This window comes from Mirounga leonina, unplaced genomic scaffold (genome assembly GCF_011800145.1).
Source record: "Mirounga leonina isolate KUSES-001 unplaced genomic scaffold, KU_Mleo_1.0 Mir_173, whole genome shotgun sequence".
NCBI classification, from domain to species: domain Eukaryota; kingdom Metazoa; phylum Chordata; class Mammalia; order Carnivora; family Phocidae; genus Mirounga; species Mirounga leonina.
Window position 1 is genome coordinate 17,609,660 of NW_023270447.1, and position 25,151 is coordinate 17,634,810.

Consider the following 25,151-nt stretch of genomic DNA (forward strand, 5'->3'; position numbering starts at 1 on the left):
CAACTCTGGATAATTAGGAAGACGGAAATGTCACCAAAAGAAATAGGGGACTTTCCAAAGATGAACTCAACTCAGATTTGAGACTTTGAATTGCCTGAGGAATATCCAAATGGAGATGCCCAACAAAAAATACAGTTTTGTCTGCAACCTAAGAGAAATGTCGGAGCTGAAGGTACACTTTGGGAAGAGGCACACAAGAAATGTTTGATTGGAATGACTAATATCCTTCCTAAGATAACTCCATTATCCTTTACCAATTATATTTGTGCTGATTTCTTGAATTACTCTTTTACCGGCACTCGTCTGAATCTCCTGCCTCCTTGTCTTAGCTTCCCTAGTCACGACAGCTACAAGCTGGCATCGGTGCCACGAGCTGCTTTCTGCACAACCACAAGCAGGATGGCTACAAATCCCTGCGGGGAGGGCAGTGGGAGGAAGGAGACTGCTACCGCTACAAATCCACGATCTCTGGCCTCTTCTGGCCAATATTCTCTGGCCTTGGCACAGAGCCTTTTCCAGATCCTCCTAATGACTACTCTGTTACCAGTATTTTCACTCTCTACCCGACCAAGTTCATGTCCTACTTCATGAAAAATGAAGTTGTCAGGCATGATTTAAAATCTCTCCCTTCTACTTACAAATTTACCTATAGCCACATTATTCCTCACTTATTTGCTTCCAGTCTCAGACGATGTAGTTGTTTTCCCCTGTTCAAGCTATTCCATCTGCCTGTGACCATGGTCCCATTTCTTTGTGCCTCCCCCGGGACCCTGTTCCATGGTATATATCGCCCCTCCATCTCATTCTCAATTTCAGATTATTTTTCTTTACTGGCTCCTTCTCCACACCCTATTAACATGCTTAAGTGTCTTTTCAAAACAAATTGTTCAATCTCTCTCCTACCCTTATGATTAAGTTTCTCAACAGAGAAATCTACATTTGCTGACTCTACTTCCTCATCTTAATCTCAGATATAAGAGTTTATATATTCCTTCCAATTACATAAGAAGTTCTTTTTTTTCCAAATGTGCATTTTTTTTCCCTTGAGGAAAGAATACATATCTTTACTCCTTTTATTTATTTATTTATTAAGATTTTTAAAAAAATGTCAGAGAGAGAGAGAGAGAGAGCACAAGCAGGGGGAGTGGCAGAGGCAGCAGGCTCCCTGCTCAGCAGGGAGCCCAATGCGGGACTTGATCCCAGGACCCCAAGATCATGACCTGAGCCGAAGGCAGATGCTTAACCGACTGAGCCACCCAGGCATTCCTTTACTTCTATATACATACATACATATATTTTTTATTTATTTTAAAGATTTTATTTATTTATTTGATAGAGAGAGACACAGCCAGAGAGGGAACACAAGCAGGGGGAGTTGAAGAGAGAGAAGCAGGCTTCTCACGGAGCAAGGAGCCCGATGCGGGGCTCGATCCCAGGACCCTGGGATCATGACCTGAGCTGAAGGCAGACATTTAATCTACTGAGCCACCCAGATGCCCCTACGTCTACTTTTAATGTACAGTTGACCCCTGAACAACATGGGTTTGAACTACATGGGTCTACTTATACACGGAGTTTTTTTTTTAAATATATAGTACAGTACTATAAATGTATTTTCTCTTCCTAATGATTTTCTTGATAATTTACTTTATTGTAGTAATACAGTATATATAATACGTATAACAAAGTATGTGTTGATCATCTGTTTATGTTATTGGTGAGGCTTCCAGTCAACAGCAGGCTATTAGTAAAGTTTAGGGGGAGTCAAAAGTTACATGTGGATTTTTGACTGGGGGGGGGGGAGGTCAGTGCCCCAGCCCCCACTACATTCAAGGATCAACTGCATAACCATATATCTTAATGTATAACCTTAGCTGCAGAGAATTAGTGGCATTTAATTTTATAGTTTTAGGAATTGGGAACATGTGAAAAGTGTGTAAATCTGTTTTCAGATGAGCAACATTTTTCTCTGCAATGAAACCATAAGAATACTAGTTATAACCTGGTGACTGCTTTATTCTTACAAAACATTTTTGCAGTGCAGCTGATTTGCCACTCACTGTAATTAAAAACCTCCATATGACGAACAACATCATAACGGGGCGGGGGGGGGGTTGAAAAACTCAATGGAAAGAAAAATCTGTAAATAAATGGAACTCTGAAATAGTACAGGCAATTCAGTTACTATAACATGATTTCATTTCCACAGTAATTGCAGGTGTTCACCAAGCAGTTTGTTGTAGTTTCTCAAGTATTTTTGCTCCAGTGGAATTTTCAGTATTAAACCTTGTGTATATTTTGATATGCCTCGTCTTTTAAGACAAGAGTATACCTTTTCTAGCTGTACTAAAATGACAGAAAGCCAACTCTCAAACTCCTCATTCAAAATGCATAGTGGAACAACACAAACAGCAATAATAGAACATCAAGCCTCATTTTACCCTTTGGCCTTAAAATCTTCTCTAAAGCTTTGTAAAAAATATTTAGACAAGGAGTAAAATGGAAGCATTTGAATTTTGCCTCCAAGAAGTGACTTTATAGTTAACTAGAACTATCAGAATGAGAAAAGTCAGCGGCAGGAAGAATATTAAAAAGGTGTTAAGCCTCTATAATAAACAATCTAAACGGAAGTGTTTAAAGACAACAGAGGAAAAACACACTAGGCGATTAGGATCTTGAATTTAACAAACTCGATACACATGGGAATAATCATTTCTTCTCCTTAAAACTTTCATTCAACTTTGCAAGACTAGTTAATAAAATACATTCATAAAACTAGTTAAAGGAAGCGTTTGCCTCTAGAGTAAAATTTTCCATTAGGATCCATTAATATTTGATAAATGCTTCCAATTCAACAAATACCAACATGTAAAACATTCAAAGAATTCTCCAGAATTCTGTCTGTGATGTACCAGATAAATAAAAGATTTAGTACAATACCATACATACTTGGTAATTAACTGCTCTTTAACCAATTCTTCTATTTTATCAGTCCACAGAAGATAAAAGATAAAGTCCATGGAAGGTAAGAGAAAAGCAGTATTTGGAATCAAGTTTTTCAATCAAAGAAACATTTAAAAAATTTAAATATTCACTAATTTTATAATTATAGGAGTTAAAAAAAACAATGTCACATTTACATCTAGCTCTAACTGTTTTTCATTAATTTCATTAAAGATTTTTTAACAATCTATTTGCAAAAAAGCAATGCTAGATTTGGTTAAAAGTAGCGATTCCTTTTAGGCTAAATAGTCATACCCTTATCAGACCATAACCACCCTGGAAAATATGAATCATTACAGAGACACAGGGTTACTGTCCTTCCTTTCACTCATTATAGTAAGTAACGATTTTTGTTTTTTCCTGTGCAAAGCCATTTTACCAGTGCTACCAATTCTATGTTTAAGTCCATAACATCAACAACAATTTATTTAAGTCGTTCCTATCCATTCATTCATTGGATTTATTCTATAAATACTGAGTACTAAGTGCCAGATTGAATGTTTGGCACTAGGGAGACAAAAGTAATCTAAACAATACCCTTGGCTGAAGGAGATTATGTTTTGGTAAGGAAACAGTTTCAAATTCACCTCACTTATGGTAGACATCTTTCCTGGTTTAGTACTGCTTATGTATTGTCCAAACACAATTTCTAGAACAATGGGAAGTCTCTTATTTTCATGTAGAAACGTGTGTGTGTGTGTGTGTGTGTGAAGTACATGCATATGGCCCTAGGAATGATTTGTGGGTCATGAAAGATGAGAAGGCAGGGAAGGTAAAATTCATGAATATGAAAAAAAGTTAGTCACCAGAATTAAACATAATGGCTGTATATAGGTCAAGCTTAGAAATGCTGCCTTACACTTAATTCTCCTAGGACCTGCAGTGGAGCAGGGTAAGACTCAATCAGAGCAAGTAATAAATCAATAATACTAACATGGACTTTTGGAAGGAGAAATATACAAGGTTTGGTTCATTCACTTTTGAAATTAAGAAGGCAAAATGTTAGCAAATAATACATTTAAGGCAAGGAGAGAGAAACATGTGAAGGAAACTGTGGGAGAGGTGGGTGAAAGGGGTTTGAGAAGAAAAATTAATAGGCAAATTTTCCTTTGATAACATTCCCAGTTTCTTCATGGACCTCATCCTGCCAGTTACCCAGTATCTTTAGTACTCCCCAAAGTGCTCTACCTAACATTTCCTTGCTCCTTGCCACCAACAAGCCCAAGCCTCCACTATCTTGAGAAGTCTTCTGAAGATTTACCATGTCATATAGGGTTATAATCGCTTCCCTCTCCTCTTCTGCCAACCAAATTGGAAAGAGTGGTCAACATGTCTACGTCTAGTATCTTCACAACTGTCTACTGTAGTTGTCCTTGCAATCTGATCTCCATACTTATCATCCTAAAAAAACTGCTTTCTTGAAGGTCACCTACAACCACCTAATTGCCAAAGCCACAGCTTTTTTCAGTCCTTGTCCTTTTTCTTTTTTAAAGGATTTTATTTATGCATTTGAGACACAGAGATACAGAGAGAGAGAGAGAGACAGAGCATGAACAGGGAGAGAGGCAGAAGGAGAGGGAGAAGCAGGCTCCCCGCTGAGCCAGGAGCCCGATGTGGGGCTCGATCCCAGCACCCTGAGGACCTGAGCCGAAGGCAGACGCTTAACCATCTGAGCCACCCAGGCGCCCCCTCGTCCTTCTTCAATAGAGGATAAATACCAGGTTCTCAGAAAGGTAGTTACCACTTCTTTTTTTAACCTCATAACTGCTTTGGATTCCTTGGCAGTGTTCTGGTTGGATACATACCTTTCTGAAGTACACTGTGCCAAGGAAAGTGCACACATTTTGAAGTTACACAGTCTGAGTCTGAGTCCTGGTGTGATTTTGGACAAAGTACTTGTCTTCCCAGTCTGTTTCTTCCTCTGGGAAGTGGGACACCACTACTGACCTTACTGGATTGTGAAGATCAAATTAAATAATGCATGTAAAGAATCTAGCAAGGTGTTGCACATAGTTGATGTTCAAAAATGTCCACTTTCCCCCTCTTTCTGCTTTCTCTGTAGTGCTCAGGCATCCTTGGCATGGATGCAGCTGTTTCACAGGTTCTATCTCATCTTGACTTGGCATTTAACACCCTCTACCTCTGCCCTCTCACCATTTCAGTGCTGATTCCAAAGTCTAGGTCTCTCATTATCCTTACCATTTAAAAAAAAAATTATTTATTTTTGTAATCTGATCCTGCTTTACCAGGATCATCTTTGCTTATTTCCACCAGGGTCCTTACTGGGGGATACTTATATCCCTTCCACATGGTTCTCATAGTTGCGGTTCTTCATCCAAAGCCTGGGTCCTCAGTTGTGCCTTGCTCTCCTCAGGCCACTTCCCTTTCACTTCAGAGTTGGAGGAGTGAACTCCAGAAATGTGCCCATGTAACATGCAAATGCAACAAAAAGCATCCAGCCAAGCATGATCATGATAACAAGTAAAACAATGTCCAAGACACAAAAACATGGTAAAAGATTATTCACCAAGATCTTGGCAAAGGAGTGTGCTCATGAAACCCCTCATTGGTAGAGGTCTTGCAAGTCAGTTCTAGTCCTTGGCTCCAAAGGATCTATAACGCCCTCCTTTACTGTTTCTCCTCAGGTCCTTCCTATTCCTCTCCTTACAGATGTCCCCAGGTTTCCTTCCAGCAAGCTGGATCGTGGCCCTTTGGCACTAATGCCTTCCCAATTGCATGCAGGGTCCATGTTGGGGTGCTGGTCTGACTCTGAGCACTGGACGTGGGAAGACTCCTTACCAGTCTTTAGCTCCAATTCCACATTTTCAACTACCTACTGGGGAACCACCCACGTGGATAATCTGCCTGCACCTTTCCTACTCCCGAACAGGAATAGCCTCGGAGCTTGTAGAGCAGGTATGAAACCAAATGCACCACCTCTTAAAATTAGTTCCTCCTATCCATTTCCCTAGAGGCACTAGTATTTTCCCAGTCACCTGTCTTAATACAGGCATACTGTGGAGATACTGTGGGTTTGGTCCAGACCATTACAGTAAAATGAGTATCATAATAAAACCGACTGAATTTTTTGATTTCCTAGTACAGATAAAAGTTATGTATACACTATACTGTAGTCTATTACGTACAACAGCACTATGTCTAAAAGAAGTATACACTTTAATTAAAAAATAATTTCAAAATGCTATCACCTGAGCTTTCAGTGAGTCATGATCACTGATCACAGGTCACCATAATATAATAATAAAGTTCAAAATATTGCAAAAATTACCAAAATGTGACAAAGAGACACAAAGTGAGCAAATGCTGTCGGAAAATAGTGCTGACAGACTTGCTCAATGCAGGGTTGCCACAAACTTTAAATCTGTAAAAAAATGCAAGCTGCGAAGCATAACATAAAGCATAATCAAATGAAGTGTGCCTGTATTTTGAAATCATTTATTATTCTCTGTCCCCCCAACACACACACATTGCTAAACCTTGTAGATTCTGGAGTTGTAATGTCTCTTATCATCTGTCTCTCCCATTTAATTTTCTTTGTCATCATTTTAGTTCACTGCCTCAGTACTCTTTGGTTAACTACACTATCACTACTAGAGTCTTTGAGAAATCAATTTCATAAATGGTGTGGGCAAGAATAAGAATGCAAGAGATTACTGAAAAGCAGTAGGATCACTGACAGCAGACTAGGTCTTTAAGAAGTTTGCTAATGGATGGATAGTCTGAGGGGGTCAGTGAAGTTAAGGACAAAGGATAGGTGTTTTTTCTGTTTTGTTTTTTAAACTTCAAAGATGAATAAGCAGTTGTAGGCAGGAGGGAAGGAGTAGGAAAGGATAGTATGCTAATTAATCTCATTCATACATTAATTCACTCATTCACTTCCAGATATTATAAATCTATAATTAGGCACAATGCTAAGTGCTGGGTATATAATGGTGAATAAAATCAGACAAAGAACCAGTCCTTACAATCTTCAAGTTGAAAGACAGAGGCAGACATTAATCAAATAATCATACAATTACATATAAAACTGAAAACAAGACAAGTGTAGGAAAGATAAGTGCATGGTGTTATTAAAGTCTATTTGTAAAGATATCTGCTCTAGGGCGCCTGGGTGGCTCAGACGGTTAAGCGTCTGCCTTTGGCTCAGGTCATGATCTCAGGGTCCTGGGATCGAGCCCCGCATCGGGCTCCCTGCTCCTTGGGAGCCTGCTTCTCCCTCTGCCTCTCTCTCTCTCTCTCTCTGTCTCTCATGAATAAATAAATAAAATCTTAAAAAAAAAAAAAAAAGATATCTGCTCTAGTCAGGCAAGTCAAGAAAAATTTCTTGAGGAAGTTTCCTCAGGTTCTAAAAGTTATGAAGGGGAATTAACCAAAGGAAGAGGGGAGGGAAGAATATTCTGGACAGAGGGAACAACCAGCGTCCTATGGTGAGGCTGTGATGAGAAGGGCTGAAAGAAGGTCAATGTTCTGCGAAAGAGAACAAGGTAGGGTGGTGTGAGAGAAGGCTGGATAAGAAGGGGCTGTACTACGCAGGGCCATGTAGGCCACAGTAAGAGGTTTTTTCTTTAAGAGCAGTTGGAAGCTTTTGAAGGACTGGAAGGACTGGTGGAAGACAGGATCAGATCTGACTCCAGATTTCTGCAAGACTAATCTTCCTAAAGTGCAGGTTTCATGACCGTACTCTGCTCAAAACTTAAATGACTTTCACTGTCCACTGAAGTAAGTTTATCTGCCATGAAAGGATCTATCTCTAAGATAGACCCAACTTTTCAACCACTCTTTACAGTTATTTTGTACTCTTCATCAAATCCCTTCTTTTTGCTTTTTTATCCATGTTATAGGTACCTCCTACCATGCCCTCATCCTTTCTTTTTTTTTTTTTTAAGATTTTATTTATTTGAGTGAGTGATTGAGAGAGAGAGAACGCGCTCAGGTCAGGGAAAGGGACAGAGAGAGAGAGAGGGAGAAGCAGGCTCCCTGCTCAGACATGGGGCTCGATCCCAGGACCCGGGATCATGACCTGAGCTGAAGGGAGACTCTTAAGTCGACTGAGCCACCCAGGCGCCTCAGAATGCCCTCATCCTTTCACTTCTATTTCTTGAAACCCTTTCTATCCTTTGGGCCAATCACAAACCCCACTTCTGTGAAACCCTCTTTTTTTTTTTTTTAAATCTTTCTGGTTGAGATATTTTGCTTCTTTGAAATTCCCAATAGCCTGTGCTTTTTTTGCCATTTGATATATTTAACTTTTTACTGTAGTTACCTGTGCACACATTCATCTCCCCCTTTCCTCAACATCCAGCAGGCTGTAAAGTCTTTGAGTGCAGAGGCTTTGTTTAATCTTTGTATCCCCCACAGTGCCTAAAATATAGTCTTACCAGTAGCAGCTGCTCAATACACCTTTGTTGTCTATTTTTAAATTCAGACTTCTAAGTATTTGGAACCTTTTCAGTTATTGTGTAGATGCCAGCCTCTACACTGATTTATAGTTATGATGCTACAATGAAGTGTGGCTCTCATTTCCTTTTCTGGCATATATGGGTTCTACTTACGTTGATTTTCATGGCATGGATTAGAGACACACAAAAAAAGACTAAACCAACTCTTTAGAAGAAAAATCAGAGCTACAAGTCAGGTACTTATCCATCCTTTAGCTAACAACAAGATGATACTATCTCAGAGAAGAAACTCAGGTTGCCTTACCATATCTAGTTTGTTTGTTTATTTATTTATTTCTCAGGAAGAGGGAACACAAGCAGGGGGAGCGGCAGGCACTGGGAGAAGCAGGCTCCCCGCTGAGCAGGGAGCCCAATGTGGGGCTCGATCCCAGGACCTTGGGATCATGACCTGAGCCTAAGGCAGACGCGTTACCGAGTGAGCCACCCAGGCGTCCCACCATATCTAGTTTAAAGATTTATAAATGAACACTTGAGACCTTTTCCTCAATGAATAAAAAAAAAAAAAAAGTAGGAAGTAAAAAGGGAAAATGTTATTCTAGAACCACTTCAGAAATTTACTTAAATATGATCTGAACAAAGAATCTAAAATTCACATGAGCAGCTTTCTAGACATCCCTATTCACTGACAAGACTTATTCCTAGAATAAAATGTAAAAAATAATGTAGAAGAGGGAAAAGAGGTCCACAGATTGTAGTGAGGATTCTGTAAGCAAAATAGTTTTAACATATTTTTACAGGGTGCCTGGGTGGCTTAGTCAGTTAAGCGTCTGCCTTCAGCTCAGGTCATGATCCCGGGGTCCTGGGATTGAACCCACATAGGGTTCTCTGCTCACTGGAGAGTCTGCTTCTCCCTCTCCCTCTGCTGCTCCCCCTGCTTGCCCTTGTGCTCTCTCTCAAGTAAGTAAATAAATAAATAAAATCTAAAAAAAAAAATTACCCTCCCCACAATGCCCCCCATATTTTTACATTAAAAACAATCAACATACACATTTTATTTTGCTCTCCACCACTCTAGAAGTATAATGCTGAAGTACTAAATCACTCCATTGCTTCCTTTTGCAGGTTCCTCAGCTTTGATGTGGAGTGCAATATAATGTCAGCTAATATAATGTCAGTCTGTAGTAGAAAGAGAGCAAAGGAATCTTGAGGGGTGTTTCTCCCCTTGATTTCAATGAGTACTCCGTAATCTTTCCACAGAAAGAGTGACTAGACTAGCCGTATCATTCAGTGCATTTCTTTGCCAAGTTTAAGAACTAAGATCATTAAGTAATAATACTTGGGCAGAGTCACCATGGTTCTTTATCAGCAAAACTAAATTGTTTTCTATGCTAAATATACTCATCCTCATTGTCTCTTTCATTAGCCTTTTACATACTGCATTTGAATAACTTCTTACTTAGAACATCTCATAGTTGAATTCACACTACTAAGTTGACTTAACCTGGATACAGTCTAACCCCTCATTTTGCCAACAAGAAAAATAATGCAAAATGAGGTTAAGACACCTGTTCAAGGCTACACTGCCAGTGCAAAGGGAAAAAAAAAAAACAGGATATAATCCAGAATGAGACCGAATTTAGGATTTTAAGAGGCCCCTGCACAGCTAGAGGTAAGGGAATTACATTTAATAAAAGTATTGTAATGATTAATAAAAATTATTTACATCCATTTAAATTGCATTTACTTTTATCCTGGACACAAAGCTAAAGTCCCCAAATCAAGAGGCATATGAGGCTATTACTATTAAGGACGTCTAAGAAAAATAAAGTAGAAAAGAAGAAGGTACCATGAAGAAGTATGTCATTGTGGGCTTTCTACTTCATAACTATTATCTAGGAAAGGGAGATAAAAACTTTGATTACAAAAGACTATGCTAGCCAAATAAAATAAAATGTTTTTCTTATAACAGATGGTTTATGCCCTGATAATGTTTGTATTTAGTGCTTTAGGATTACCTATTAATAAGGAAGCCGGGATGCTTTCCATTGATATTTCTAATTCAAAGCAAACAAGTTCTTTGTAACTCACTTTGTAGTGATATATTACACATAGGTTTGTTTAAAGGGCTGGGCTGTAGTGACTTTAAACTTTATATCTAAATCCTGCTTGTGACAGATCTATAAGAGCAGCTTTGTAGAGGAGAGTTGGAAAAGCCTTTCTTCATAATTGTTGCTATGTAACAATTCTCTCACAATAGCGGCTCCAACTTTTTTTTTCAATGCTCTACAATGAAATGGAACCAACCAGTGGTGTCCATATGCACCATTATCTCATTCTTACCGTGCAGAACCCTGAGGCTGGGGATAACAATGCCCTTGAGCCTCTAGCTTCCTAGCCTCCCCAGGCCTGTCTCATTGAGCTCAGTCAGGATGTGAAAATGTCATTGGTAGATACAGAGACTGACTCCTCAAGTCAAGGCTGTGACTGTCAAGAGCCCAGTGCTACTTGCTACCTGCATGTCACCCATGCTGCCACTGTTGCTGGAGATGAGGAAGCTAGAGGGAACACCTTTGTGTTGAGGATCCTTGGTGACTTTAATATGTATTGTGGCCTTAAGTTGGGGACACTCAACTACTTGTCGTTAAAAACACTAACATTATAAAATTGTCAAAAATATGAGGAATTCTGAGGGGGGAAAAATCACTGGCTTCGGTTAAAAATTTAAACAAGTATTTTTTTCTTTAGAAAATATCTGGATTCCCAGAGTAAAGTTACTTCAATTTAAAAATATATTTTTCTTTTTTTTTTTTTAAAGATTTTATTTATTTGACAGAGAGAGACACAGCGAGATAGGGAACACAAGCAGGGGGAGTGGGAGAGGGAGAAGCAGGCTTCCCGCCGAGCAGGGAGCCAGACATGGGGCTCGACCCCAAGACCCCAGGATCATGACCTGAGCCGAAGGCAGCCGCTTAACTGACTGAGCCACCCAGGCGCCGCTAAAAATATATTTTTCTTATTTAAACTCTCAGCAATAAGTATGGGGGGTTTAGAAATAATCGAATTATTATTTAATCCTCAGTAAACAAATACTTAAACTTCACTGTGACAGTGGTACTGTGATAGTAAACGTTGTAGGATAAACAAATCCAAGATTTACACAAGGGAAAAAACAAACAAAAAGAGGAATTTTATGGATACTGAGAAATAAAAAAAACAAACACCTGTTATGATTCAGATATTCAATTTATATGGTCCTATAATTCAACACTATGGTCTTTCTGAAAGGGCGGGGGGGTCATAAGTAGTCATTTTGCATATTGAGAAATTCCTAGAACATAACAAATTGATATTACAAGTCCATGAAGGTCTAAAATCACTCACAATAGGCATATTTAAGTTTTGGAAAAACTGCAAATATAAGCCTCTGAATGACTACTGGGTATGAGGTAAGAAGAGAAGACCTTTACAGTTTAATCTATGGAGCCCTCAGTGGAAATTTACAACAGTGAAACCACCTTGGAAAACAGGCTAACAGTTCCTCAAAAGATTAAACAAAGAAGCTACCATCTGATGGTAACTCTACTTTCAGGTATATATGTAAGAGAACTGAAACATGTTCATACCAAAACTTGTACACAAATGTTCACAATAGCCAAAAACAAGAAACAACCTAAATGTCCATCAGTTGATTAATGGATAAATAAAATGTGGTATATCCATAAAATGGAATATTACTCAGACATAAAAAGGAATGAAGTACTGTTATGTGCTACAACATTAATGAACTTTGAAAACATGTTAAGTGAAAGATGCCTGACACAAAAGGCCACATATTATATCATCCCATCTGTATGAAATGTTCAAAATAGGTAAATCCATAGAGACAGAAAGTAGATTAGTGGTTGCCGGGGGTTGAAAGAAGAGGAAATTGGGACTAAGCTAACAGATATGAGGTTTCTTTTTGGGGTGATGGCAATGTTCTGGAATTAGACAGTTATGACCATTATATAATATAGTGAATATACTAAAAACCAGTGAATGATCCACTTTAAAATGGTGAATTTTATGTTATATGAATCTATATCTCAATAAAAATTCAATTAAATATAAAAAATTCCACAATTATAAGGAAAAACAAAAAAGTTATTTCAATGATCTTCCATTATGGTCTCAACTACTCAGAACCAAATTGGGAATGTTAGAAGGAAGGCCTTAGAATACTTCCGAAAACCAATAAATTTCTAAGGAACCATCTCTTCATTTTTCATGGCATGCTCACAAACTTCTCTAAGGAAATTAGTGATGGGTGGGCTAAAAAAACAACCTGCCGAGGCAAAAAGCCTTAGTTACATCTTTCTAGTCATGCCTGGTACCCTAGGGAAGTGACTCTCTTGAGTGTCTATCTGTATGATGGTTACCTAAAGTGGCTGCCCATATCCAGTGACGGCTTTTGTTTAGCGATCATGGTCAAGTTGAGCTTGTTTAAATACCATTTCTCAGGACTTAACATGCTCTTCCCTAAACAATGGGAATACTGAAAGCTTTTAGGGGGAATAAACTATTGCATGGTCTCTGCCTAGGAAGTGGGCCACAGTTCACTGGAAACAGACAGTTCAGATAAATAAAATGAAAGCAGACATTTTTGGAGATGATCTTGAAAGCTTTCCATTATAGAGAACATCAAGGGCATAAAACTAGGAATAGCATGTATCCATGTTAAACTACCACAAGTCACTCTCTACCTTCTCTAAGTAATACAAAGTATTCATCTCCTTCATTAAATAATCAAATCATTCCCATAGAACAACACTTACCCCTCTCTCTGGCTACCTACTAAAAGACACTCAATTCCTATGCTACAATTAACCAGGGATTGTCATAATACAAAGTAGTGGCTGTTTACAAAGGTTAGCTTGGATGGAAAAGTTACATTTTAAATATGAAAAGTCAGTGAGGAAATGGATTCCCATTTCTGGCATGCAGGCTGTGCATAAAGTAAATTAGGCCAGTTAATCTAATTCTCCATAGCCCTCCATATGGTTTCTCTTTGGCTGCTAGTCTGGACCTTTCTCTAGATTTCTCAGCTTTCAGTCAACATAGTTCCCTCTTGTGTTACAGGCTGACGTATAATGAGAGCTCAAAGAAGACTGGGAAGACTAAGAACAAAGGGAAGAGGAAAAGGAGAAAAGGGATCAAGCTGACGGGGGTGTCCTATGGCTATAAAATCTTCTCAGAATACCAGTCAAAATATTCTCAAAGAAACTATACCGAGTACCGAGACTGTGATGAAAATTGATTCTACAGTTTCTGTTTTTCCTGTACTAGGAGTAGGATGAGAATTATGAGGAATATAAAAACAAATATGATACATTATAAGGAGGCATCACAAAATGTACTTTAATTATTATGCTTGCTAATTTGGTATATAAACACATCAAAATTATATAAATACATTAACTAGCCTTACACAATAGAGTATACAGGCACTAAAATATTTATAGCAGACTGTCTCTATATTTATATACATATATATATAAAAAATAATGCATCAAGACTATGGAAAGAGCCTAGTATTAGAGCATTACTTTGTGGGAAAATCAGATTCAACTCTGTATTATTTCAACATATAGTATGTAAGAGTAAAGTCTGATAAAGTTCAACTAAGCTAAAAAATTACTATAAGCAAGTGCTTAAACAGTAACACCAATTACCAGGTTACTTTACTGCATTTCTAATGAGTTATTAAAAAACAAAAAAGGGGCACCTGGGTGGCTCAGTTGGTTAAACAGTCTGTCTTCAGCTCAGGTCATAATCTTGGGGTCCTGGGACTGAGCCCTGTGTCGGGTTCCCTGATCAGTGGGGAGTCTGCTTCTCCCTCTCCCTCTACCCCTCCCTCTGCTTGTTTTCTCTCTCAAATAAATAAATAAAATCTTTAAAACAAAACAAAACAACACTGGGTCAATTATCAGTATTATAGATGTTCTATGTAAGGAGTACTTCAGAATCTTTGCTAATTTTAACATTTATTAAATAAACATGAAGGGACTAAAGGGAAATTAATTCCTTCACTGATAAATAAATGTATACTGTTTAAGCTCTGATTTAAAAGGTCTTTTTCTGTGTGCTCTTGACAGCTATTTAAGGTGTGAGTACAAAGTATAAATATCCATAAACGTTGCAGTCATATTGGCTGTTCAAGTCATATGGAGAAATCTAAATGAAATGGGAATAGATCATGATGTATTTTTACATATAAGTGTATTTCATGGGGTGTGCAAAGATGAAGTGTATAATTTGATTTGATCAATTCCTTCCTGAGATTATATGGGTATAAAATTCCCATCAGTATACAATGACAGATTACACATTGTGGTTTAAATTTTTCTAATGTTAATACATCTGTGAAACTGCAAGGGAAGTTACGAGGAAAAGATGATTTGCTACAGAAACACCTTATTTACTATTAAGAGTACAGATGTGAAAGTTCAAGAATCAGCCCTCTTTCATTCTTCTGGACTACTGTGTTTTCCTCAAAATACTGATTTTCTTCCCCTCCAACAAGTGTTAGACTGGAGCCAGTACAGCAAAAATGCTAATAAAATGTATATTTTCTAAGTAGTTCTCAAGACGAATTTTGATACAGCTTTCATACATTAAACAAGTGCTAATAACAAAACCTTGCAATGTTCATATACAAAGAATAGTACTATTGTTATATATAATACTGAACATATTATCTTATTATACTCATCTTCAGTGACTTATCACTGCTGTTCAGAATCTTTTTCCTAGCTATAAAGATTTATAAGAAGTTCACTTTTAACATGAATTCCAGAAACATCTGCAAGTAATGGCTAAAAAAATTCCACTGGAAATTTGAGAGTAGATGCAAAGGTTTTCCAAATCATAGAATAATTATTAAAAAAAACAGATAATCCCATTTAGCCTATGTTCAATCTTAGTGGCAATAAATTAAAAGGCTGAGTAGTGCAGTTATTGCTCCACAAATACATGTGAGTATGTTACTTCCTTTCTCCTTTTATGTGCATGTCTCTTTGGGTGTCTAAAGTCTCCACATTTTTCACCGTGTTTAAGATTCTTTAGCCAATGCTTGCCCTCAAGCCTGCTTTTTCTTCCCCCAATGACAAAATGCCTTTCCCAAAAAGTAATTGTGAACTCGAAGTGGGCAGAAAGAGGAGTGCAAATATAAAGTATAATTATACTTTAGAGAATTCAATGGGATTAGTATTTCACGAAGTATTTTAATTTTATCCCCATCTCATAAAGTAATATTTACTGTAAAAGGATAATAAAAGGACAAGGCTGAGAAAGAAGGGGCTTATAAGTTGAGCCAGAGATTCTTTGGGGGAAGAAATATGAAAAGCTAAAGGGGACTTTCTGAGAAAAGAGGAAATAAATAAAATGATACTGGGACAGGAGACAAAGTCTTAGAAGCTGATGACCAAAGAATAAGGGGATTCAGCTAGTGAATATATAGAAGGTACAAATACAGAATGGAAGGGATCAGGAATAACCTGCAAGGAGGGCTAATGGCAAAAGTTAGAATTATGAGAAAATAATGTTTCAAAGGCAAAAACCAAGAAAGTGTCAGCTGACTTGGTGTCTACAATGACCAATGATTTTAAAAGAAGCCAGAAGAGCCCTAACTGTACAGTATTTTAGTTGTGCAGGTATCAAAAGGACCAAGGACCAGGAGAAAGATGGACAGATCTAGCTAGGGGTCAATATATAATGAAAGAAAAGGATTCAAGGTGAATGACAAAAGGAACTAGTCAGTGTTTACTGCTACCTCAAGACTGACCATGTAACGTGCAACATGCAATACAAATAAGATGTGTGCAGTTTGTTTCTTAACTTCAATTAAGTTACTATTTTTATGGGTCACTGACCCCTGAAATAAGAGGTTCCCTAAACTATATCCAAAGTTAGGGAAGTCAGATAGTGCCTAAAAGGATTAGCAAAGCTTACAATATTTTGTGCCACATGGGGGCCTTTATTAAAATCAAACACTAGAAGCTTATTTTTGTGTGGCATAATTATTTGAAATTTTAATGGCAGTCTTTATTATTTCATTTTCTATACTTTTTTTGTCCCTTGCTATACATTTTGGAGAAGATGTGCCCAGAGTTTGATACAAAAAAAAGTAGGACCTAACATGTGTCCTCAGTAAGCAGCTGCTCATTAAGATAATACTTCCAGTTACTGGCTTAGAAAGCAAGATTCTGAGATTACTGCTTGGCGCAGGCCTGTGACTTGTCAACCAAAAAAGTTACTTCCTCTTTAGTATAATGAATTGCAGAAGTACAGTTAAACAGTTATCTATGAGGGTTTATTGGCAGGCATAGGATATGGTGGGTGAGCAGAGATACTGATATATTTTTTTTTGCTAGTGACCAAAATATTTACAAATTTCATAAAATGGAAAGAACTTTCTAAAAAATTAGTAAGATCTGTTTCACAAATAACCAATTCAACTGGAACACTGAATAGTAGAAATGACAAAAGATTTGTTCTTATGGGTGATAAAAAATTTATATCAGGGCATTCAAGTAAAGTTATTTTCTGTGTTCTGGTTTAATGAATCATGTGAGTTGTATCTGGCTGGGTGACACAGATGCCGGCTCACTGAAGCCTATGCTAATGCCTCCCAGGACAGCCTTCCTTGGGACAGTGAAGCCAGAGTAACATGTCAGACTGAAGAAATATCAAAGAAAGAGAAAGCAGGGCTGGAGATGCTATGAGGTTGGCTCGGAACACTTCTTGACCTGTGAGTGTCCAGTAAGTATTCAGTGTCCTATGGGCTTCAATGACCTAACAAGCAGCAAGTAGCAACACTAATGCAGTAATGAATGGTCCTCAAAAGAAGACTTGCAATCCAAGCTGAAAAACACTACACTTACTAGATGGTTTTAACCCTACTGAAAGACAGCTTTGGAAACCACTAGCGATTTCTTAAAAGGTGAATGAGTATTAAATGTTTTATATATGCTTGTGTAGTAAGTATCTACTTTAGTTCCTTTATATCTGTTTGATTTTAAAGATGTATATTAGTTTGGAAATTAAAACAGTCCTAAAGCTATGAATGCTAAAATATGTTGAAAAAAAATGAAATAGCATTAAATATGTTGGTAAAACTACAGTTGTAAAATAATGAGACCCATTCAATGTTAATAAAAATGCACTGTTAAAAATGAAATTAAAGGACTATTCCATATATATTCCACATGGAGATGTTTTCCTCTTTCAAAAGATAACAAATAATATTTGTGAAGAAAAAGGCCCTCAGAAGAAAAGACAGCAAAAAAGACAGAGAATAATTAAAGCTTGACAAAACACCGGCATATCACTTTACATGAGAGTTATTTCTAGGAAAGGAAACTAAGGCACAAAATAAAGGTACATTTTCCAAAGATGCTTATAAAATCAATGAATAACTTGGTTTTTCCCCAGTCAAAATTCTATTTAGTATTTAGAATTAAAATCTGAAGGAGTACTTACAATGACAGCAACACCACAGCAATTAAGGTCCACTCTGCAGGTTTGTGTATAATATTTCTATTTGTTAATCTGTAAGATGGGAAGATAAAGTTTACCAAAGGATTGTTACATTTAAATACATAAACCATCTATTTTTAGATAAAATCAGATTTATGACATCTTGTGTCAAAAAGCACTATTTTCTATTCTTTTTTTGTTTGATAGGAGTCAGCAGAATAATACTGTGGCTTGATCTTCAGTACCTGATAATGACCATCACAAAAGAACATGTTCCAGCCCCACTTCTATATATTTATAACAATATTACTGTTAGACAGGATGGGAATATAGGAACAATATGGGCAACTAAATTGCATGGTTTATCAAAATACACACACACAGTTCCCTGTAACCATATCTTCTGTATTTTCCCCCAATCAAATTTTTCATTAAAACTAACAAGCTAATAAGGAATTTCTGATTTTAATTCATCTTTTGCACCTTCCTACCTTGTGGTAGGTTGGCAGCAGGCACTGAAGGGATGTCATAATCCATAATTTACAGAAATAAAAGTTGACAAATTGTAAGACTAGGTCTTTAACAAAAAGAGTTTTATAATCCGAAGGGGCACCTGCACCCCAATGTTTATAGCAGCAATGTCCACAATAGCCAAACTATGGAAAGAGCCCAGATGTCCCCTGACAGATGAATGGATAAAGAAGATGTGGTATATATATATAAAATGGACTACTACTCAGCCATCAAAAAATGAAATTTTGCCATTTGCAATGACGTGGAGGGAACTAGAGCGCATTATGCTAAGCGAAATAAGTCAACCAGAGAAAGACAATTATATGATCTCACTCATATGTGGAATTTAAGAAACAACACAGAGGATCATAGAAGAAGGGAGGAAAAAATAAAACGACAAAATCAGAGAGACAAATCATAAGAGACTCTTAATCACAGGAAACAAACTGAGGATTGCTGGAGGGGAGGGGGTGGGAGGGATGGGGTAACTGGGTGATGGACATTGAGAAGGGCATGTGATATAATGAGCACTGGGTATTATATAAGACTGAGGAATCACTGACCTCTGCTTCTAAACCAATAATACATTATATGTTAATTAACTGAATTTAAATAAAAAAAAAGCTTTAAAATATCAGAAATTAATTCTATCACTTAGCAGTTGATGACAACAAAATACATTGTAGTCAACTTAGTTTCTCAGAAACCATTTGGAAAAACTGCTCTAAATAAAAAAAATGATATAAATCAGTAAGAAAAAAAAGACAGCCAATGATATCTGATAAAGGACCACTACCCAAAACAGACAAAGAGCACTTAAAATTTAACAAGAGGAAAACAAATAGCCCAATGAAAAAATGGGCCAAACACCTTAATAGACATCTCATCAAAGATAAGCAAATGACAAATAGGCAGATGAAAAGATATTCCACATCGTATCTCATAACCGAACTGCAATTTAAAATGAAAATGAGATACTACTATACACCAATCACAATGGCCAAAATCCCGAACATTGACAAAATCAAATGCTGAATCAAAATCCATCCACAAGAGTCATACATTTGCTACAACTGATAAACCTACACTGACATCATCATCACATGGTCAAATGTTTGGCTCTGTAGCAAGGATGTGGAGCAACAGGAACTCTCATTCACTGCTGATGGGAATACAAAATGGTATAGCAACTTTGGAAGAGTTTGGTGCTTTCTTACAAAACTAAACATATTCCACCATCTGATCAGCAATCATGTTCCTTGGTATTTATCCAAAGGAGTCAACAACTTATGACTAAAAAACCTGCGCACAGATGTTTATAGCAGCTCTATTTACAACTTCCAAAACGTGGAAGCATCTAAAACGTCCTTCAGTAGGTGAATGAAAAAATAAGCTGTGGTAATTCCAGATAATGGATCATTATTCAGCCCCAAAGCTTTGTGCTATCAAACTGCCAAAAGATGTGGAAGTTCTTATTTATTTATTAAATTTTATTTATTTATTTGTCAGAGAGAGAGGGAGAGAGAGACAGAGAATAAGCATAAGCAGGGGGAGTGGCAGAGGCAGAGGGAGAAGTAGGCTCCCTGCATAGCAAGGAGCCTGATGCGGGACTCAATCCCAGGATCCTGGGATCATGACCTGAGCCGACGGTGGCCACTTAACTGACTGAGCCACCCAGGCGTCGCTATTTATTTTTTTTTAAAGATTTTTATTTATTTGTCAGAGAGAGAGTGTGCACAAGCAGGAGGAACGGCAGGCAGAGGGAAAAGCAGGCTCCCTGCTCAGCAAGGAGCCTGATGCAGGACTTGATCCCAGGACCCTGGGATCATGACCTGAGCTGAAGGCAGATGTTTAACCAATTGAGCCACCCAGGCGTCCCAATGGAGGTACTTTATATGCATATTACTTAAGTGAAAGAAGACAGTCTGAAAAGGGTACATACTGTATAATTCCACCTATATGACATTTGGGAAAAGGTAAAACCATGGAGATAGTAAAAAGATCAGCAGTTGCCAGGGGTTGTGGAACGGGGGTGGTGGCAGGGGAGTAGACAAATAGGTGGAGCACAGAGGTGCTTTAGGACAGTGAAAATACTGTATGATACTATAATGATAGGTACATGTCATACACTCATCCAAGCCCACAGATTATATAATACCAAGAGTGAACTCTAATGTAAACTGTGGACTCTGGGTGACAATGATGTTGTCAATGTAGGTTCATCAACTGCAGCAAATGTGTAAGTCCGGTTGGGAGGCTGCTAATGGGGGAGGCTATGCATATGTGGGGGCAAGGAGTATTATAGGGAATCTCTGTACCTTTTTCTCAATTTTGCTATGAATTTAAAACTGCTCTTAAAATATAGTCTTGGGGTGCCTGGGTGGCTCAGTCGTTAAGCGGCTGCCTTCGGCTCAGGTCATGATCCCAGGGTCCTGGGATCGAGCCCTGCACCGGGCTCCTTGCTCAGCAGAGAGCCTGCTTCTCCCTCTCCCTCTGCCTGCCTGCTGCTCCCCCTGCTTGTGCTCTCTGTGTCAAATAAATAAAAATAAATTTTAAAAAAATCTTAAAAAAAATATATAGTCTTAAAAAAAACCCAGCCAATAAACAAATAGACAAAGGATATAAGCAGGCAATTTACAGAGAAAGAAAGTTGAATTGTCAGTAAACATTTGAACAAGAGTTTAATTTCACTAGTAATCTAGAAAACTAATATAAAAGCAATAATTCACTCCACCACACTGGCAAAAATAAAATACTGATAATACTAAAGGCTGGTGGGAATATGAAGAAACAGTATTTTTAACACACTTGTTGATGTGAGCAATCAAACAATTTGGCAGTATCTAATAAAGCTGAAATGCATATGAATAGCTCAATTATTTCACTTCTAGATATAAGCCCTAAACAAACTCTCACTTATGTTTAAGGAAATATGTATAAGGATAGTTAATGTGCTTGTAATAGGAAAAAAATCATAAGTTGTGGCATTTTTACAGAATACTAAACAGGTCAAAATGATGAACGAACTAGACTTACATATTTTGCTCATCATAATTTGAATGAAAGACAGCAAGTATGGTATCACATTATTTATATAACTCAAGAACAGACAATACTCAGTATTATTTATGGATACACATGAGGAGAAGTATAAAAACAAAGACTAGAAAGATACGTATCAAATTCACAGTATCAGCTGCTTCTGGGCGAGGAAAGGAGAATGGACTGGGAAAGAGAACAAAGGGGAATTCATGTCAGGGCCTTTGCTTTGGCTATTCCATTGCCTGTAACTATCTTCCCCTGGTAAGTTTTCTTGTCACCTTCACAATAAGGCCTATCTGGACCACCATATTAAAAAGTGAAACTTCTAGGGGCGCCTGGGTGGCTTAATCGGTTAAGCGTCCAATTCTTGATTTTGGCTCAGGTCATGACCTTAGGGTGGTGAGATCGAGCCCTGTATGGGGCTCTATGCTCAGTGGGAAGTCTGCTGGAGATTCTCTCTTTCCCTCTGTTCACACATGCACCACTTCTCTCTCTCAAGTAAATCTTTAAAAAAAAAAAAAGTGAAACTTCTTTCCACTTCCCAGCCCCAGATTCCTGACTCCCTTATCCAGCTATATATTTTTCTTTCTTCTATTCCAGTTATCACTTTTTTTTTTTTTAAGATTTATTTTATTTATTTCAGAAAGAGCGTGGGAGGGGAGGGAGAGAGGGAGAGAGAAACACAAGCAGACTCCAGGCTGAGTGCAGAGACCAATGCGCGGCTGGAGCCCAATGTGGGGCTCCATCCCACAACGCTGAGATCAGACCTGAGCTGAGACCAAGAGTTGACACTCAACTGACTGTGCCACCCAGGCACCCATCTACTATCACCTTCTAACATATAGTTATTGTTTATTATCTGTTTGTTTGTTTTTTTGGCTTGTGGCAGGAATCTATACGTTCTTCACCTATTTATTTCAGATCAATTTCTTGGGTGTTCAGAATGATCTGATCTTTATCTAACTGTGTTCAAGGGATGAGGCAAGCATAGGGTCCTCTAGTACTCTGCCATCTTAAGTCCTTTCTCTTCACCTATTTATTCCAAACACCCAGACAAGGTAGGCATTCAATTTTTTTCTAAATGAGTGACTTAAACTTTAATATTTTAATTTAAAAAATACATCTGGATCAAATATTGCAAAATATCTATTAATTCTGAGTAGAGAACATGTATATCTTTATTACATTAATCTGAATTTTTCCCATAGTTAAAAATGTTTTACAAAATTCTAAAAAGTCCAGATGATATAAAGTACACTACAGTGGTTAAAAATTGTGACAGACATATGGGTTCGATACTCAGATCTGTCACTTGGCCGTACTTGGGACACATTCAACAGCTGTAAAACTTTTTAAAAATTCAATAAAACAGGAACAACAGTACTGCCTACCTCGTAGAGTTCTTGTGAGGACAAAATGTACAAAAGACATCCATGTTGCCAAATTCAACGGACATTTCTCAGTCCTCATCTTAATCGATTAGCAATATTTGAGACAACTCAAGATTGTTGAAAGTGTCTCAAGGGGCACTTTCTTTACCTGCCTTCCACCTGCTTGATTTCCCTCCCTCTCACTGGCACTTTTTCTCAAACCTTCTGATTTGGGTTAACTCCATGGCCTCTACCCTTGGTTCTCTCATTTCCTCTCTATATGCTCATTCCCTTGGTGCTCATAGCTTTAAATATTAGATAACTCCAATCTCATAGCTTTAAATATTAGATAACTATGTGCTGATAGCTCTCATATTTATGATCTCTAGCCTGGACCCTTTCCTTGAATTCCAGACTTCTGTATCTAATGGTCTCCTCGACATTTCCACTTGAATATGTAACAGGCATCTCAAAACTTAGTACAGCCAAAATTGAGTTCCTCATCTTCCCCCAAAACCAGATCCTCCTGCGGATAGGTCCATCTCAGTAAATGGCTATGCAATCCTTCCAGAATCCAGTTACTTAGGCCAAAAATCTTGTGGTTAACCTTGGCTCTCTTCATGTCCCATGTCCAAACAGTCATTAAATCCTGATGGAACTATCTTCAAAAGAGAATTTGATTACTTATTACCTCTACTGCTTTCACCTTGGTCCACTTCATTTCTTGCCTAGATTACCAAGACAGCATCCTAAATGGTCTTCCTGCCTCTGCCCATCTATTGTAATTCTCAAATCAACAGAGTGATGTTGTTAAAAATGTATGTGAGATCGTATCATTCCTCTGTTCAGAATCAACCAATTGCTCTTCATCTCACATCACACTTGGAGTAAAAGTGAAAGAATGACCATAGCTATAAGGCCTATATAATCTATACCACACCCACTCCCTGCCCTGTACTTCTCTGACCATATCTTTTTGTACCTTTTCCTCTGCTCATTTCTCCAGCCTCACTAGCATCCTTAATATTTTATGAATATACCAGGCCTGCAGTACCTAATATATTTTCACAGACAACAAGATGGCTTGCTCCCTCACCAACTTTTAGATCTTTCTATAAATGGTATCTTCTCCGTGAGGTCTTCCCTGACCAGTCTGTCACAGATAAAAAATCACAACTACCTTCCCCTCCTCAGTACCAACCCCTTTCCCTGCTTCTGGGGAAAAAGGGAAGAGAATGAAATGAGAAAGGGAAAAGGGCATATCACCAGATAATGATAATACATATACTGTTCTTAAATATTTACATATCCTTTCTATTAGAATAGTTCCATGAGAGAAGGGATTTTTGTCTGTTTTGTTCACTGCTTTGTCTGGAGCAACTCAAACAGAATCTAGCCCATGACCAAAAAAGGTCAAAACATAAGCATGTAAAACATGGCAAAAACAATTAAAAATAAATTCCTTTTCTTTTTCTTTTTTTAAAGAAATTCCTTCTCTACTATACTCAAATCTCCCAAAGTTGACCCAAATTTAAGATTTCATGAATTCATTTACTCATCCAGCAAAAAACGTATTCAGTGCCTGCTCTATACCACTGCTGCAGGCACTGGGCAAAACACAACAAGATCTTTTTGTGTCAAAATAGAATTTTAATTCAAATCAGATTTAGAAAAATATCTTGACCCAAGACTGATAACAGTGAATCTTTACCAAGCAACTTCTGATGGAACCACTATGGCAGGTAAATCAAAGTAACATTCTGGATAAATGACTGTGATGCAATTCAGTGGAAAGGACAGCTCTATTCACAGGGGAAAGATTCTTCAAAGAGCTGAAAAAGCTGCTTTATGTGTAAGTTCTAATAGGCTCTCAACTCTGGCTGCACATTAGAATCACCTGGGGGGCTTTTAAAGAATACTGATGTCTGGGCCCAACCCTAACCAAATGAAACTCAATCCCTAGGGGTAGAGCCAGGCATCTGTAGTTGTTAAAAGCTCCCCAGGTAATTCTGATGCACAACTGGTTTGAGAATCACTGTTTTACAAGTTCCTATTATTGATTATCATTTCAAAGGGAAGGATATGGTTATTTATGTCAACTCTTTTCCATTGCCAGGATCTACTGAAAAGATCTCTCAACACTAGTCCCTGTCATCAATATGGCATTTTTTTTTTAGAGACTTCGTGTAGAAAGCCCTAGCCCACAAATAGTCACATACCTGCTCAAGTTGTCCTACTAGAATCTGAAGACCCCATGAGTTATTTTACCAGAGGTAATTCTGTACTC

General features: G+C 37.8%; 1 protein-coding gene, 1 long non-coding RNA gene and 1 pseudogene across 4 annotated transcripts in view; 1 reads left to right on the forward strand and 2 right to left on the reverse strand.

Moving 5' to 3' along the window:
* LOC118019143 overlaps positions 1–14,062 on the forward strand; it is a 69,880-nt gene extending 55,818 nt beyond the window's left edge. The window contains exons 5-6 of the long non-coding RNA XR_004681583.1: positions 5,746–5,919; positions 13,542–14,062. This is a non-coding gene — a long non-coding RNA (uncharacterized LOC118019143). The remainder of the gene's footprint in view (positions 1–5,745; positions 5,920–13,541) is intronic.
* RPAP2 (RNA polymerase II associated protein 2) overlaps positions 1–25,151 on the reverse strand; it is a 78,465-nt gene that overhangs the window by 17,357 nt on the left and 35,957 nt on the right. For all 3 annotated transcript variants that reach the window (XM_035018034.1, XM_035018035.1, XM_035018033.1), the window contains one exon: positions 17,943–18,011. In XM_035018034.1, coding sequence (XP_034873925.1) covers positions 17,943–18,011 — 69 coding nt within the window. The remainder of the gene's footprint in view (positions 1–17,942; positions 18,012–25,151) is intronic.
* Positions 4,669–5,768, reverse strand: LOC118019142 (annotated as a pseudogene).